Source organism: Silene latifolia, chromosome 7, assembly GCF_048544455.1.
Source record: "Silene latifolia isolate original U9 population chromosome 7, ASM4854445v1, whole genome shotgun sequence".
Lineage (NCBI taxonomy): Eukaryota > Viridiplantae > Streptophyta > Magnoliopsida > Caryophyllales > Caryophyllaceae > Silene > Silene latifolia.
The window spans coordinates 60513992-60528711 of NC_133532.1; the positions used below are offsets into that span (position 1 = coordinate 60513992).

General features: G+C 36.4%; 1 protein-coding gene across 1 annotated transcript; it reads left to right on the forward strand.

The window, feature by feature from the left end:
* The first annotated feature begins 629 nt into the window (after nt 1–629).
* Nucleotides 630–3389, forward strand: LOC141590147 (uncharacterized). Its single transcript, XM_074410756.1, has 2 exons — nt 630–780; nt 2956–3389. The coding sequence occupies exons 1-2, from the start codon at nt 630–632 to the stop codon at nt 3387–3389; spliced, it is 585 nt and encodes a 194-aa protein (XP_074266857.1).
* The last annotated feature ends 11331 nt before the right edge of the window (nt 3390–14720 follow it).

Genomic DNA, 14720 nt, shown 5'->3' on the forward strand with positions numbered 1-14720 from the left:
TGAGAACCTCCAACACCAAGATAGATGTGTCTAGTGGATGCCTTACAATGAAGTTTGAAGGGCAAAAGATTGAATATAACATACATGAGGCAATGAAATACCCCGCCGAGACCTCTTCCTTGTGTTTTCTTGAAGTTTTTGAATCAATTATTCAAACCGTGTATCAATTGTGCTAAAATGACACCTTGGATGTTGCTTTAACTAATGGAATGGTTGTAGAGGATATGGGGTATGTTTTGTCTTGTAATTTGCAAGAAAATATCCAAGACTTAGAGGAAAATCCGCTAATGGAGGAATGGGAAGAGAAGGAAGCAATCGGGAGGGCAGACCAAAAGTCGCACCGTGCGAAAAAAGCAAAGGAGGAACTCGCACGGTGCGCGTTTACTGCTGCCCGTGAATTTTGCTTCGTTTCTTCCAAGTTGTTAGAAGAGCTACCAAAGGAGAAACCCATTCATTCTATTGTCAAGGCTCATATTGTAGAAATGAAGCCCTTACCAAGCCACTTGAAGTATGCTTTTCTAAGAGATGAAGAAACTTTACTTGTAATTATTTCAAGCAAGCTTTCAAGTGAGCAAGAAGAAGCTCTCATCCGAGTCCTTAAGCAACACAAGGAAGCAATTGGGTAGATAATGGCCGACATCAAAGGCATTAGTCCCACTTTATGCATGCACCAGATTCTTTTGAAGGATGAAGCCAAACTCGTTCGCCAACCACAAAGGCGTTTGAACCCTCCAATGATGGATGTTGTCAAGAAGGAGGTACTCAAACTCCTTCACTTAGGTATGATCTATCCCATCTCTGATAGTCAATGGGTTAGTCCAACCCAAGTGGTACCAAAGAAATCCGGGCTAACGGTAGTCAAAAATTATGAAGGTGTTTTGATTCCCACTCGAGTTCAAAACGGGTGGCAAGTTTGCATTGACTACCGTAGGCTCAATGCCGTGACCCCGAAAATATCACTTCCCTCTTCCCTTCATGGATCAAATGTTGGAAAGGTTAGTGGGAAAAGCTTTTTATTGCTTTTTGGATGGATACGCGGGCTACTTTCAAATTCCAATTGCACCCGAGGACCAAACAAAAACGAGTTTTACTTGTCCCTTAGGAACGTTTGCCTATATAAAGATGCCTTTCGGTCTTTGTAATGCACCGGGAACGTTCCAAAGGTGCATGATGAGAATCTTTTCTGATCATGTGGAGGACTTTATTGAAGTATTTATGGACGAATTTACCGTTCGTGGTCAATCTTTTGAGGATTGTTTGAGTCATCTCTCTTGGGTTTCGCAAAGATGTATTGATACCAACCTCGTTCTCAACCATGAGAAATGCCATTTTATGGTTGATGAAGGAATAGTGTTGGGACATGTGGTCTCCTCTAAGGGGATTTAGGTATATAAGGCCAAGGTCGATACCATTTGCACCTTGGCTTATCCTACTAATGTGCGTGAAGTGAGATCTTTCTTTGGTCACGCCGGGTTCTACCGGCGCTTCATCAAGGATTTCTCCAATATTGCCACTCCCTTATGCAAGCTACTTCAAAAGGATTGCGAATTCATTATGAGTGAAAAATGCAAGGAATCTTTTGACATGCTCAAGGAGAAGCTTATTTCGGCACCCATAATTCAACCTCCCAATTAGAGTGAACCATTTGAGATAATGTCGGACGCGAGTAACTATGCCCATGGCGCGGTACTTGGCTAAATGGTAGGAAGTGCACCCCATGTTATTCAATATGCGTCGACAATGATTAATGAGGCTCAAAGAAACTATACAACTACCGAGAAAGAATTTCTTGCGGTAGTGTTTGCTTTGGAGAAATTTCAACCTTATATTCTTGGAGCCAAGGTCATCATCTTCACGGATCATGCCACCTTAAGGCATTTTGTGAACAAGAAGGAATCCAAACCCCGGTTAATGCGATGGGTTTTGCTTTTGAGTGAGTTTGATGTTGAGCTCAAAGACAAGAAGGGCACAACCAACACGGTGGCGGATCACCTAAGTAGAATTATGTAAGAAAAATCTCAAGAAGTTTTGGAATCACCAATACAAGCCACCTTTCCGGATGATACACTTCAGGCCTTGTCTTCCATTGAGCCATGGTATGTTCATATAGTCAACTTCTTGGTTTTACAAGAATTTCCAAAGGGTCTTTCTCGTTCCCAACGGGATAAGATCAAGAGTGATGCTAAATATTATGTGTTTGATGACCCATATCTTTGGAAATTTTGTGCCGACCAAGTCATTAGGAGATGTGTCCCGGATACCGAAGTCATTCTAATTCTTAAGTTTTGCCACGAATATGCTTGTGGTGGGCATTTTGGAGCCAAGAAAACGACTAGGAAAGTCTTGAAAATCGGTTACTTTTGGCGCACACTATTCCGGGAATGCTCATGCTATGGTGAAGACTTGTGATAGATGCCAAAGAGTTGGCAACATTTCAAGAAGAGGAGAGATTCCACAAACTCCAATGATCTATTGTGAAATATTCGATGTATGGGGGATTGACTTCATGGGACCATTTCCTGCATCTTGTGGTTACATTTATATACTTTTGGCGGTGGACTACGTCTCAAAGTGGGTGGAGGCTAAGACCACCAAGACCGATGATGCAAAGGTAGTTGGAGAATTCATCAAAACCAACATCTTCTCTCGATTTGGTTTTCCTAAGGCCTTGATAAGCGACCGTGGAACTCACTTTTGCAACAAAGCCATTGGAGCTCTACTAAAAAAGTATGGGGTAATTTACAAGGTATCTACCGCCTATCACCCTCAAACCAACAGTCAAACCGATGTTTCTAATAGGGAGAAAGGCTATCCTTGAAAAGACGGTGAATCCCGATCGCAAGGATTGGAGTTTGAGATTGGATGATGCTTTGTGGGCATATCGCACGGCCTACAAAACACCAATCGGGATGTCACCTTACCGCTTAATTTTTGGAAAACCGTGTCATTTACCAGTGGAGGTTGAGCATAGGGCTTATTGTACGATCAAATCATTCAATTTGCAAATGAGTGAAGCGGGGCTTCATAGCAAACTTCAACTCCAAGAATTGGAAGAAATTCGAAATGATGCTTATGAGAATGCTTCCATTTACAAGGCAAGAACAAGAGCATGGCATGACAACATGATTTCAAGAAGAGTGTTCCAAGTAGGAGAGAAATTCTTACTCTTTCAAAATCGGCTTAGACTTTTCTCGGGAAAATTGAGGTCTAAATGGATGGGACCATATGAGGTGGTTCGTGTTTTTCCACATGGAGCAATCGAGATCAAATGCTTAAAGTCCGGGAAAGTTTTGAAAGTGAACGGTCAAAGGCTTAAGCACTATCATGAAGGAATTGAAATAGGTGAAGTGGGAACACTACACCTTGTTGATCCAATTTACGAAGATTAATGAAAATTCAACTTTGTCGAGCCATCGACGTTAAATAAACGGCAAAAGTTTGTAAATATTTCTTCCCTTGCATATTTAATTTCCGCATCTCATTATTTTCATTGCATTTTTGCATGTTTAAATTAATTACATCATTTAATTATTGCATTATAAATTAATTCACTTGCATTTTCATTAATGTTTTGGCATGTTAGAATGTTTTAATGTGTGTGTTAGTGTATAGGATATCAACTCAAGGGCATAAGTGGAGAAATGAAGGAAGAAAAATGTGTAAACATTGGCTAAGCATAGAATAATTAAGCAACAAAAGTCACGACTCCAGCAGCCAATTCACACGGTGCGAGTTTTCAGAACTCATTTTTTGTACCGTGCGAAAAACCCCAGTCCAGCAGCAATTAACTCGATAATTCCGTACCATTCATCATTCTTCCCCAATTTTCACAACCTTCAACCTTCTTTCTTCATCCTAACCCTAACCCACTCAAAAATCAACCTTCAAATCCTTTACAAATCATCAATTTCAAGCATTCAACTTCTAAGATTCATCAATTTTCATCACCCAACATCAATTTGGATCGAAAAATAGTAGCAATCCTACCCTTTTCAGTCACGAAAACAATCGACTTAGAGTTTTATTGATTCAACTTTGAAGATTTTAAGTTTGCAATTGGATTAAAGGGACTAATTGGAGGATTCTTGTGTAATCTTCATCATCCAACAACACAAACAAGAATCAAAAGGGAGGTATATACCTTATTCTTATTCTTGTCATTCCAAGTTACCATATTTTCGAGATTTGCTTAGTGCAAGTCAAAACTTTGTGGTTAAATTGTGTTGTTTTTCGCCCATAAACATTTTCGAACTTGTGAGGTGCTTTACATTCAATAAAAAACTAGTTAGCACATTACTCTTTTGGTGTATACTAGGTGTTTGTTCATTCGCCTCAACCAAAATTTTTGCCAACACTTGTGTTTTTTCTGAAAAATATTGTGTAACATGGGCAAGCGTAAGGCTTCCGAGGCTTCCTCCTCACAAGGATCTAAGGGAGCCTCGGCTTTCAATGATAATGAGTATACGGGGAAGGAGGGACTTTGAGATAAGGCCTTGCAAAATTGGAGAAAGTTTGAGTCTTGGTCATCCGTAGTGGTGATTAGATTCTTTGATGAGAATGTTCTTATTGAGTTAGGCATGCTCCCAATGACCCGAATGCTCCTTGAAAAAGTTGGCCTAGACTCTTATATTGGTCAAGCCGCATTAACCCGGAAGAGTGTCACCTTTGAATTTCTCTCATCCTTAGAGAAAGTGAAGTTGGGAAGGGATAAAACTCCGGGAATCAAGTTCCGGGCATGTCGACTTGTCCATACATTAACTTTTGACCAAGTGAGGGAGGCCCTTCATATCACTAAAGCACCCGTAAATGAACCCCTTGAGAAGAAATAAATGAGTGAATTTTGGAACAATATTACGGGAGATGTGAGGCACAGGAATTCAAAGAACACAACCCTTCCCCACCCCATTTTGAGAATTGTGAGCCGGCACATCAATACCAACTTTTTGGTCATGCCCGAGCCGATCAAGATGAACTACCTTCAATTACAATTGTGACATCCCCAAACTCCAAGTGCCATACCAGGAACACTTAAGGTATGAGAACGCCACCATCTCGGTTACTCGACGCAATGATACTTAAATAGACAATAACGAAACGTATTTAAATGATAATAAAGTTTAAGTGATACAACGAAGCTCCGAACTGTCAAAACAAAATACAACTGTTCTCAAAATCCAAAAGACTAAACCAGACACAACAGAAGACTCTAAGGCCGGTGGTGACTCCATCCCAGCTATCCCTCGCATAAGCCATCATACATGCTCAACAACTGCTCACCATCCCCGAACGGATCACCACAGTTTTAAAAACAATTAACGGGGTCAGTACTGATTACATAAAAACAATAGCCACAATGAAACAGTATCACAAACAGCACAATCAGCTCAAACCAATCTCCACAACTCCGTCTCCAACTCCTCACATCTGACTACACACTAAAGTGTGTAGCTCTGCCAGAGTACCCATCGCAACAAGTACTCCTTGCCGCCAGTGGGGGACCGCAGCCGTTCCCACCTAAGCCCCGCTCATCTCCATCGAGCGATAAACCCATGTTCATTAATGTGCACATCCCTTATGTGGCGGGTTCCACAGAAGGCGAATCAAGGGCGTGAAGCCACTCCTGCAAGTGAATCCACTCAGCCAGGGACGCACCCCGAAGATCACAGACAGTTACACAACCAATCAACAATATACAACCTACAGTCACCAAAACCAAACCAACATTATAATTAACCAACAATCACAACAACAATTACCAACACATTATGTAGCCAATACTGAGTAGGGAAACCCTACCTGGAAAGCAATCACCAAGATCATCACAATCAGCTAATCATAATCGTTCTTCAACGAAATCACCTATAGACACACAATCATACAATCACAATCTAACATCAACAATACTTCCCAAAACCCCCAAATTACCCAATTAGAGTTTCAAATAAATCAATGAAACGATATAAAAATTATACTAGGATCCTATCCACAATGCGACGGTCTCAACGGCGTAAAGAACATGACAATCCGGCGATCCTAGCCCTTGGGATTTTCTAACAACGCGATGAATGAGAACAACGTAACTCTTTTTCTCTCTTGAAAGGTTTTAGAAAAGTGAAAACAGATTAAGAAAGATGAGGAAATCCTTTTATACTAATCACGCGTTATTAACAAAACCCGGCAAAAATAACTTGTAAGACTCACTTACTCGATCGAGTAAGTCGCTTACTCGATCGAGTGCCACACTTACTCAATCGAGTACCCATCATACAGAACACTGTTTCGTAAAACAACTTACTTACTCGATAGAGTAAGCCCCACTCGATAGAGTACCCAAAGACATAGAAAACAGTAGTATTATAGTCTTCCCTCCTTAAAAGGAACTTTGTCCCCGAAGTTCAACCCATACTGAAAACAAACATACTAACTCGATCAAGACACAACAACGCAACTAAGAACTCAAAACAAAACTCCAACCTATAAATATGAACTCCTAACACCAACTCCACAAATTATGTTTACCTCCACCACGTGACTCACGATGTGGTATCAACTACATCATAACCTCTCTACATAACTTCATACACTATCGAATACCTTCCCCAAACGCTGATAGCTCCGTCTCACTAACACATTATCCACTAGCGAATCCAATATCACGACATTCATAAACATCAAACGGAATGTTACATTCTACCACCCTTAAAAGGAACTTCGTCCTCGAAGTTTACTCACGCTCATAAACATCATCATCCAACTGTCAACTCTATCAAAGTATTCTCCCATTCCTAAACATTGAACTACTACAAGCACGACCATGACCTTTTAACAATATCAACCATAATACAAATCCATCCTTTATGCTACATCAACACTATACTTCCAATTATACTACAACATGCACAACCATCAAACTCTATTTTATCGCATCCTACTCCTCTTAAAATAAATGTTACGTCCTCGTAACTCACTAATACTAGATCCTTAGCTATATCTTCTCATTATCCTCATCACCAAGACATGTCAAAGACAACCGCCTATGACCTCAACACCTATAACCATTCTTATTTCCAAGGCTCTCTTACTTAAACAATTCTCATACTTCAATTCATTCGGCACACCGCCTAACCTATACCACAAGATCCTTAGCGTAACCAATACTCCAATTGTTCCCTATTACCGCCAAAATGACATAGTCCTCTATACATGCACCTATCTCCATACTCATAACTCACGATCCAAAATTATTACACACACTCGCACTAGATCCTCAAGTTCTTTTCTTTCATTACCGCAAAACTCATCCATAACTTAACATGAAACTAATTCCCAACACCCTATACTCATTGTCTCAATAAAAGATTATGAACTATCTGCAGCTTCCAAAACAGTACAACACATGTTCCAAACTTCACTTGCCATCACCATGACTACCAATGCCTCATCTAAAACAAGATCACAATTACTGTAACAACCTCTCACAACTGTGTCCCGTCAACATAATATCACTATAACATGACGACAACAGAAACATACACACCTACTCTACCCTCACTCCCAAGCTGAAACTGGTAAGAAACGTCAATAAACAAAATAACCGTCTATCTATCCAAACAATAAACACACATCAATCTATGTATAACTGGTATGTACTTTCAAAACTCGTATCATAATCATCTCTCCAACTCCACCACATCCGATGACAGCATCGCATCACCGTCACCAACGCCCGCACCACAGCGCGAAAACTACCCGCATCACAACACGAAGTACTGTGCCCGGATCACTACCTCAGGCACAACAGCCACATCGATAGACATCGCAACTTTTAAAATCACATAAACATTGACTCGGTACAACTTCCTTGACAAGAAACTTCTTTAAAACAGCTTTACTAGATTACAACACAACATATCACACGGATTAAACAGATAAGAACCTCATGAATATCATCCATACCTTTTCACGGAATAAACATATATCATGAATACACATAGAAGTATAAATAGCCATGCTAGATCACCCAAACTATCACTTTTGAACATCATTACATTAGGTTACCGTATCCAACATATATTGCAGAACATTCAGATAACAACTTTATAATTATCACACCATACCACTTCTCGTGAGGTCAGAACCTCACACAAACGTTTATACACATATTAGACCCGTAACGACATCCAACTAGTCAATCCTGATCACATAAGTTACCACCTGATAAAGGTTACCTCTGGCCCGAGCTTAACTCGTATGCCCCTTATAACACATTCTCCCATTCGCATAACCATCACCCCCTGCCAAATATAACCATACTGCTAATAGTCAACTACTAGCACCCGCCTCATATAACCACATCTTATACTTCCTCACAACCATACATATCAATCTGGTATCTTCAAAATCAACCTCTTTAGAATGGCTATCTTTCCTGTTTATCATCGCCCTTAGCCGCTAGTGACAACACCTCAACACTACCACCGTTCGTATATCAAACCTTTTACACTCATCTCTAAATATCACGATTTTTTTTCCATTTCGGTTAACATCACATTAACAAACATCAATTCCATTAACAAAATTTACCTGAACATTCATCCCAATTCTGTCTTTAATTGTATCGCCACCTAACTCCCCACCAAAAATCTCATATCGTGTCAATACATTACCAACTTTTACTCCCCTTAATTTCTCGAATCTCGCGGCTAACATGTTGTTCTAAAACTCCTATATAACCATTAACTCACACTCTCTCATGATGCTATCACACATTTCCATGATTCCTTACTTTCATGTTCCCTAACTCTGGTCGACATTTCCTCCGCTTACTTTCATCCTTCATTTCCCTTTACACTCAACAATACCACTTATTAGTTCACATTCTTACTCCTTGTTCCTAACTCTATGGTAAACCGGTTACCTTTTCGTTGCTTCAAAACTCAAATTCCACTACTTCATATCGGTACCTTCTCACTATTTCTAATCATGGGTCCTCTCTCATCATTATACTCACTCACGCTTGTCACCAATCCGTCCCAAAACTCATTCCTTGCCGTTAATTGCCCAAGAAAAGAAAACACTAGTTTTTGTTGGAGTGTCCCCGACAATAATGCGATCACAATTGTCGATCAAGTTGATCACATGTTTAAATCTCATTTTTAAGAATACGTAAGGGATGATTCATTATATAGTCAACTGATCAACATTAATCGGTAACGATTGGTTTGCTAGAGTTTGACGTTACTGTCGTGGGACGGTAGTGGTCAGTTGATCCCTTAAGGTCACACCTAAAGGATTATGCCCGAATCTGTAAAGTTGATTAATTGTACGACGATACAAGTTGATCAATTCCTTAAAATTGAACAATTCAATTAGTGAGAGAGAATATTGATATCTTATTGTAATGGGATTAAATAAGATTTATTTTAGTAATAAAAATGCTTTATTACTAAAATTGCTTATTGTTTGAGAAACGATAGAGATAAGAATGAATGGTTAATTATAATTAGAAGATGTTGTGAATTATAATTAAATGACCCATTTTATTTATGTGATCAAGTATCACTAGTCAATTTGTTGAATGTAATTTAATTAATTTATAAAATGATATTTATGTGATAAATATGCATTAAAATTAATTAATAACATGTAACATACTACATGTGACATATTGTGTGACAAATGACAAATTGACAAAATAAAATGGTAGTCCATTTTATGAATATGGACCGAAATAAAGAGGGTTTAGTGGATGGTGGTAGTTTATTTTAATAAGCTAAAATAACACCATCATGACACTACTTACCTAGCCTTACATGCCTAAAGTTTAGATAAGAACAAAAGTAAAAAGGGAAGGACCATATATTGGTCCTCTACCTCCCATAACCGTGACCCTCCTCCACTTTTAGAGGATTATTTTCCTCTACTTAATCTTTTTATGCTTGTCCATTCAAAAGACATGCAAAGTTTTCTTCTCTCACATATTCATCTTTTTCTTCATCAAAACATGAGATTTTTGATTCAAATTGTTCATAAAAGATTAATAATATTATTAGTGTAATATATGAGTATTAGTAATCAATTTTAAGGTAAACTACTAAACAAATATGTAGCACATATTATTTAGTAGAGATAAAGGATAATCTTGGGTGCAATCAAGAGGAGTGGCTTCTATACTTGAAGTCTTTGGAGGATCATCCTATTACTCATCATAGCTCAAGAACAAGTGAAGGTAGGAGACCTTACTTATACCCATAAACCGAAATATTGAATGTAAGGAACCGGTTTTCCTCTACACTTATTTATATGTTTTGCATGCATAAGATCCTTAAGTTTTTATGACTAAAACTTTAAACTAAAATATGTGATATTTAAAATATGATTTCCAACAAGTGGTATCAGAGCATTATGGTTGTTGCATGCAAGATCGGGATCGTTTTTCCGAGATAATACGATTAACGAATAAAACTTGAAATTTAGGATTTATGAAGATAAATCACGAAATATTTTTGCATGTTAAAAGTTTCTGGTCCTAAATAGATTTTAGGTCATATGGGACGATTTATGGATTTTTATTGTTCATTTTATATATTATTGGCATTAAAATGTGATTTTTATGAGAAAAATGTCATTTTTGGACGAAAAATAGCTAAACTTCGATTTTTTCAGTGGTTTTTGGATATGTTTTCATATATATTATCTACTGATGTCCTGTAAATTTTCATGTTAAAATAAGTTGTTTTGCTCGAAATATGAATTTTATAAATTAAAATCGTATTTAAATGGGTAAATAGGTTAATATGAGTTATATTTCGAATCTGGTCATGGAAATTTAGTATGTTGTCACATGCAATTTTACAAGATGTATGTAAAATATTTGGCTATAGTGAAGTCTTTTTGCATGATTTATGATTTTTGATGAAAAATCACATAAGAAGTGACTATAATTAGTTATAATGCTAAAACATGCTTCATGACTTAAGAAAAATGTCATATGTTGCATTTTATCATATATTTCAGATGTAAAAGTTAAAAGTTGATGAAAATATATTTTCTTATATTTTAATGGTCATATTTGTTAAAACCGATAAACCGCAACATTGTTTTTTCTCGATAAATTTTCGAAATATTTAACCTAAATTTTGAACATTATGAGTGTCATGGTATTTTTCCAGAATGTTCATGAGTTTAAATTTCAAATTTTGAAATTATTTGAAATTTTTATAATTTAATTTGAAGTTTATAGCTTAATATTGTAATTTTAAGTCCATAATGAACAATATTTTCAAATCAAGTTGAATTATTGTCAAAATGTTAGTGAAAACTAATTTTGAGTCTTAAGTGAGTTAGGTTAATTAACTTGTACATAAATATGAATTTATATAATTATTGTGATTCTAATAAGTTAAATCACGCAAATCCGTAAAAACCGTTTAATATACGATATTGGCTCTTAAAAGGCGATTTAGCATAAAATTAAGCATGTTCTTACATATTATAATGCTGCATTTTTATTTATGATTGTCATATTTTATTTTATATAATTTTGGAATTATGTAATTTTACTTAGTATGGCCTTAGTTTTAATTGGTATTATCGAAAATGTATGGGAATATCGATTCGGTTGTAATTATTGTGATATCGTATCACCGTTTTGTAATTTAATAGATTTAAATTTTAATTACAAATGTATAATAGGAAATTATGTAATTCATTTTGCAATTTATTTATTCCGGAGTTCCTTGGAGACGGTGCCATTCGAGAAGGCGGTACATCAAAGAAAGTGTTGCCTTGAAGTACGTGCCATATGAAGTTCAAGGGACCAAAGGAGTTGGTTTCCGAATTTGTAAAATAGTTTATTAGATTTACTATTTTTAGGAAGGCCATACTAGGACTTTATTTTTATGTTTTGCATTTTATTTATATGTTGCATGCATCGCTAAATCGCCATTACTAAACATGCATTTTAAATCGAGTTTATCGACCGTGTCAATTACAATTATCGTAGTTCACCGCTTTAGTTTACTTGAAATGTGATAGATAATAAATTGACATGACCTCTCGCTAAAAATAAACAATTGAGACTTAGCCTTACCAAAAAGTAGAAACCATAAAAACCTATTTCATGAGGGAGTGCGCTCAGCCACACCGGGGTACAAACCTTGTTACGTAGGGGAAGTGGGTGATAAATGTCTATCCACCGAATTCATGTTGATAAGGGATGAATCGGCCATACCGTGCCCAAGTTGATGTGGATTTGGATCATGGACACATTTATTCGAAATTTGGGTTGAACTCAACAAAAGTATTCTCGACCATAGCCGGATGTGTTTTGGGCTAAAGATAAATAATAATGTAATTTTATCGACCAAGAGTTCTAAAAGTAGAATCGATTAAAAAGTTAATCCACCGAGTTATATTGATAAGGGATGAATCGGCCATACCGTGCCCAAGTTAATATGAATTTGGATCTTGGAATCATTTATTATAGTTGGGTAGAGGTCACTATATAAATGCTCATATCTTGTTAAATCATTTACAAGTATTATTATAACGATGAATGTTTTGTTTTCATTATTCCGTTATCATATTGTTCTATTTCTTTACCTCAATTTATACGATATCATTTCGATTTTAATTCAAATCTCCATTAAAACATCGTAACTAAAGACAAAATTTGAATTTTCTTCTAAAACCTCGTAATATCCATTGAAAGGATCTCTTGTGAAGAGTATAGCTAAAAGTTATTCGTGATCAAAAGGGTTTTTGTTTCTTGACTAACATATCTACTTACAATGAATTGTTTCTCATATGCTTAATTGAGTTAAGTACTTTGAAACGTTAAATAATTTTGGTAACTAGATTTGTAGGAAATCAAAATTGACCAAAATACCGCAACCACTTCAATGAAAATTTTAAGACTAAACGAATGAATTGAAGAGTAGTCTTCATAAAATTCAATTTTGCTTCTCTAAGCAAAGGCTCATTGAAATGAGTGGGAGCATTCTCTTAACCGTTAAGAAAAGGATGAGGTTCAAAGAAGTAAAATTAGAATGGAATTGATACAAGGTAATGTTAAAAGTAAAGTTATTGAGAATAACGATACTACACCTATCAATCCCGACCGATAAAATTTCCATTGTCTTAAATGTTGGATGCTAGAAAGAAAACTACCCCAAATTATTGAAGAATCAGCAAGTTAGTTGTGGGACATCTAATGGGACATTCTTCTTTAAATGTCTATTTAATTAACATAAATCTTGCTAGTACTACTTCGTCAATATTAGAAACCAGTGGAGGTTTTCATCATTGTATTTGATACATAGGATGATTAGAATATGACGACTAGCAACAATGATGTCGAGAGATAGAATCATTGTGTAATCAATCTAGTTTCGGGTTTATATTTATACCTTAATTATGACTATTAAGTGAATAAACTCTAAATAAGAATATAAACTTGTTAAGATACAAAAGAGGTTTCACTTTTGTGACCCTATACACCATGATTTGATGTATGGCTAGCCCATTATCAAGGTAATTATATTTTAAACCAAACTAGAATTTGATGATGACGGGTTAGTAGACTTTGATGAAGCTGCGGATTTGATTTTCAACTTCATTTTCAGTTGTACTATCGGGAAAAATAAAACAAGATCACTTTCAATGATAAATAGGTATTCAGCTGCACTTTTTAATAATGACGGCACAATGAGAGTACAGTAATAGTAGAATAACAGAACACTAACAAGTAGTCAAACTAATAACAGAACAGTTATAATACAGTAGTAAAAACACAAAAAGAAGAACATGCAAGCGTAAAGAAAAACACAAAGAGAATCAAAAGAAAAGCCTCTTTGAATAAAAATTCAAAGACAGTTTCAAAATTACATACAGCCTACATAAGCCTTCATAAAACAAAATAACGTACTAAATTACAACCAGAGACAGTTTCAAATTACATAATACCCAAAATACATTTTTTCCGAGAAAGAACCAAAATGTGATTCCGAAAATACATGACATAACATAAAAAGTCAGTCAAGGTCAACAACATCGACTGACTTATAATACAATTCGTAGGCAAGATCATAAGCAACAGGATAGTCACTTAGTATTTCAAAGTACTCATGAATTAGCCTGATCCGTTGAGATACAGGTGCGTTAAGCATCGAGTCATGATCGTGTATATACCGGCAAGCATGCAACACCATCTTTGCTGGCTCACTTGCAAGCATGTAGCACTTGCATCGTTTGGAAACTACTTTCGAGCCCCTTGACACAATCTTAAAACCTTGACTGTGACTTGTTGTTAGAGCATTCATATATTCGCCGTGAACACCCGACGCACTTTTATGAAATAGGAACATTTGCGACCATTTCTTACAAACAAGACACATATTGGTCTTGTCCAAAGTAGTCTCTACATGTTCGAATACTCTTTCCATTAGGTCCTGGCTATTTAAAACTGCCGACATTGATTAATTACGACGACCAACTCGTACATTAACTTCAAAACACTTATCAGTCTTATCGTCCAATAACCAACCCAATTTTTTTTCTTTTCAGTAGCGAACTCTCTAGCAAATAACAATTTATCTTCATTCACTATATTTATTACCCATCCCTCACAAACTAAGTCTATTAGTGATACTGAAACCTACAAACAAACAAACCCTAACAAGTGACAAGACTCAAACAGAATAATAGAAACAGTAAATAAA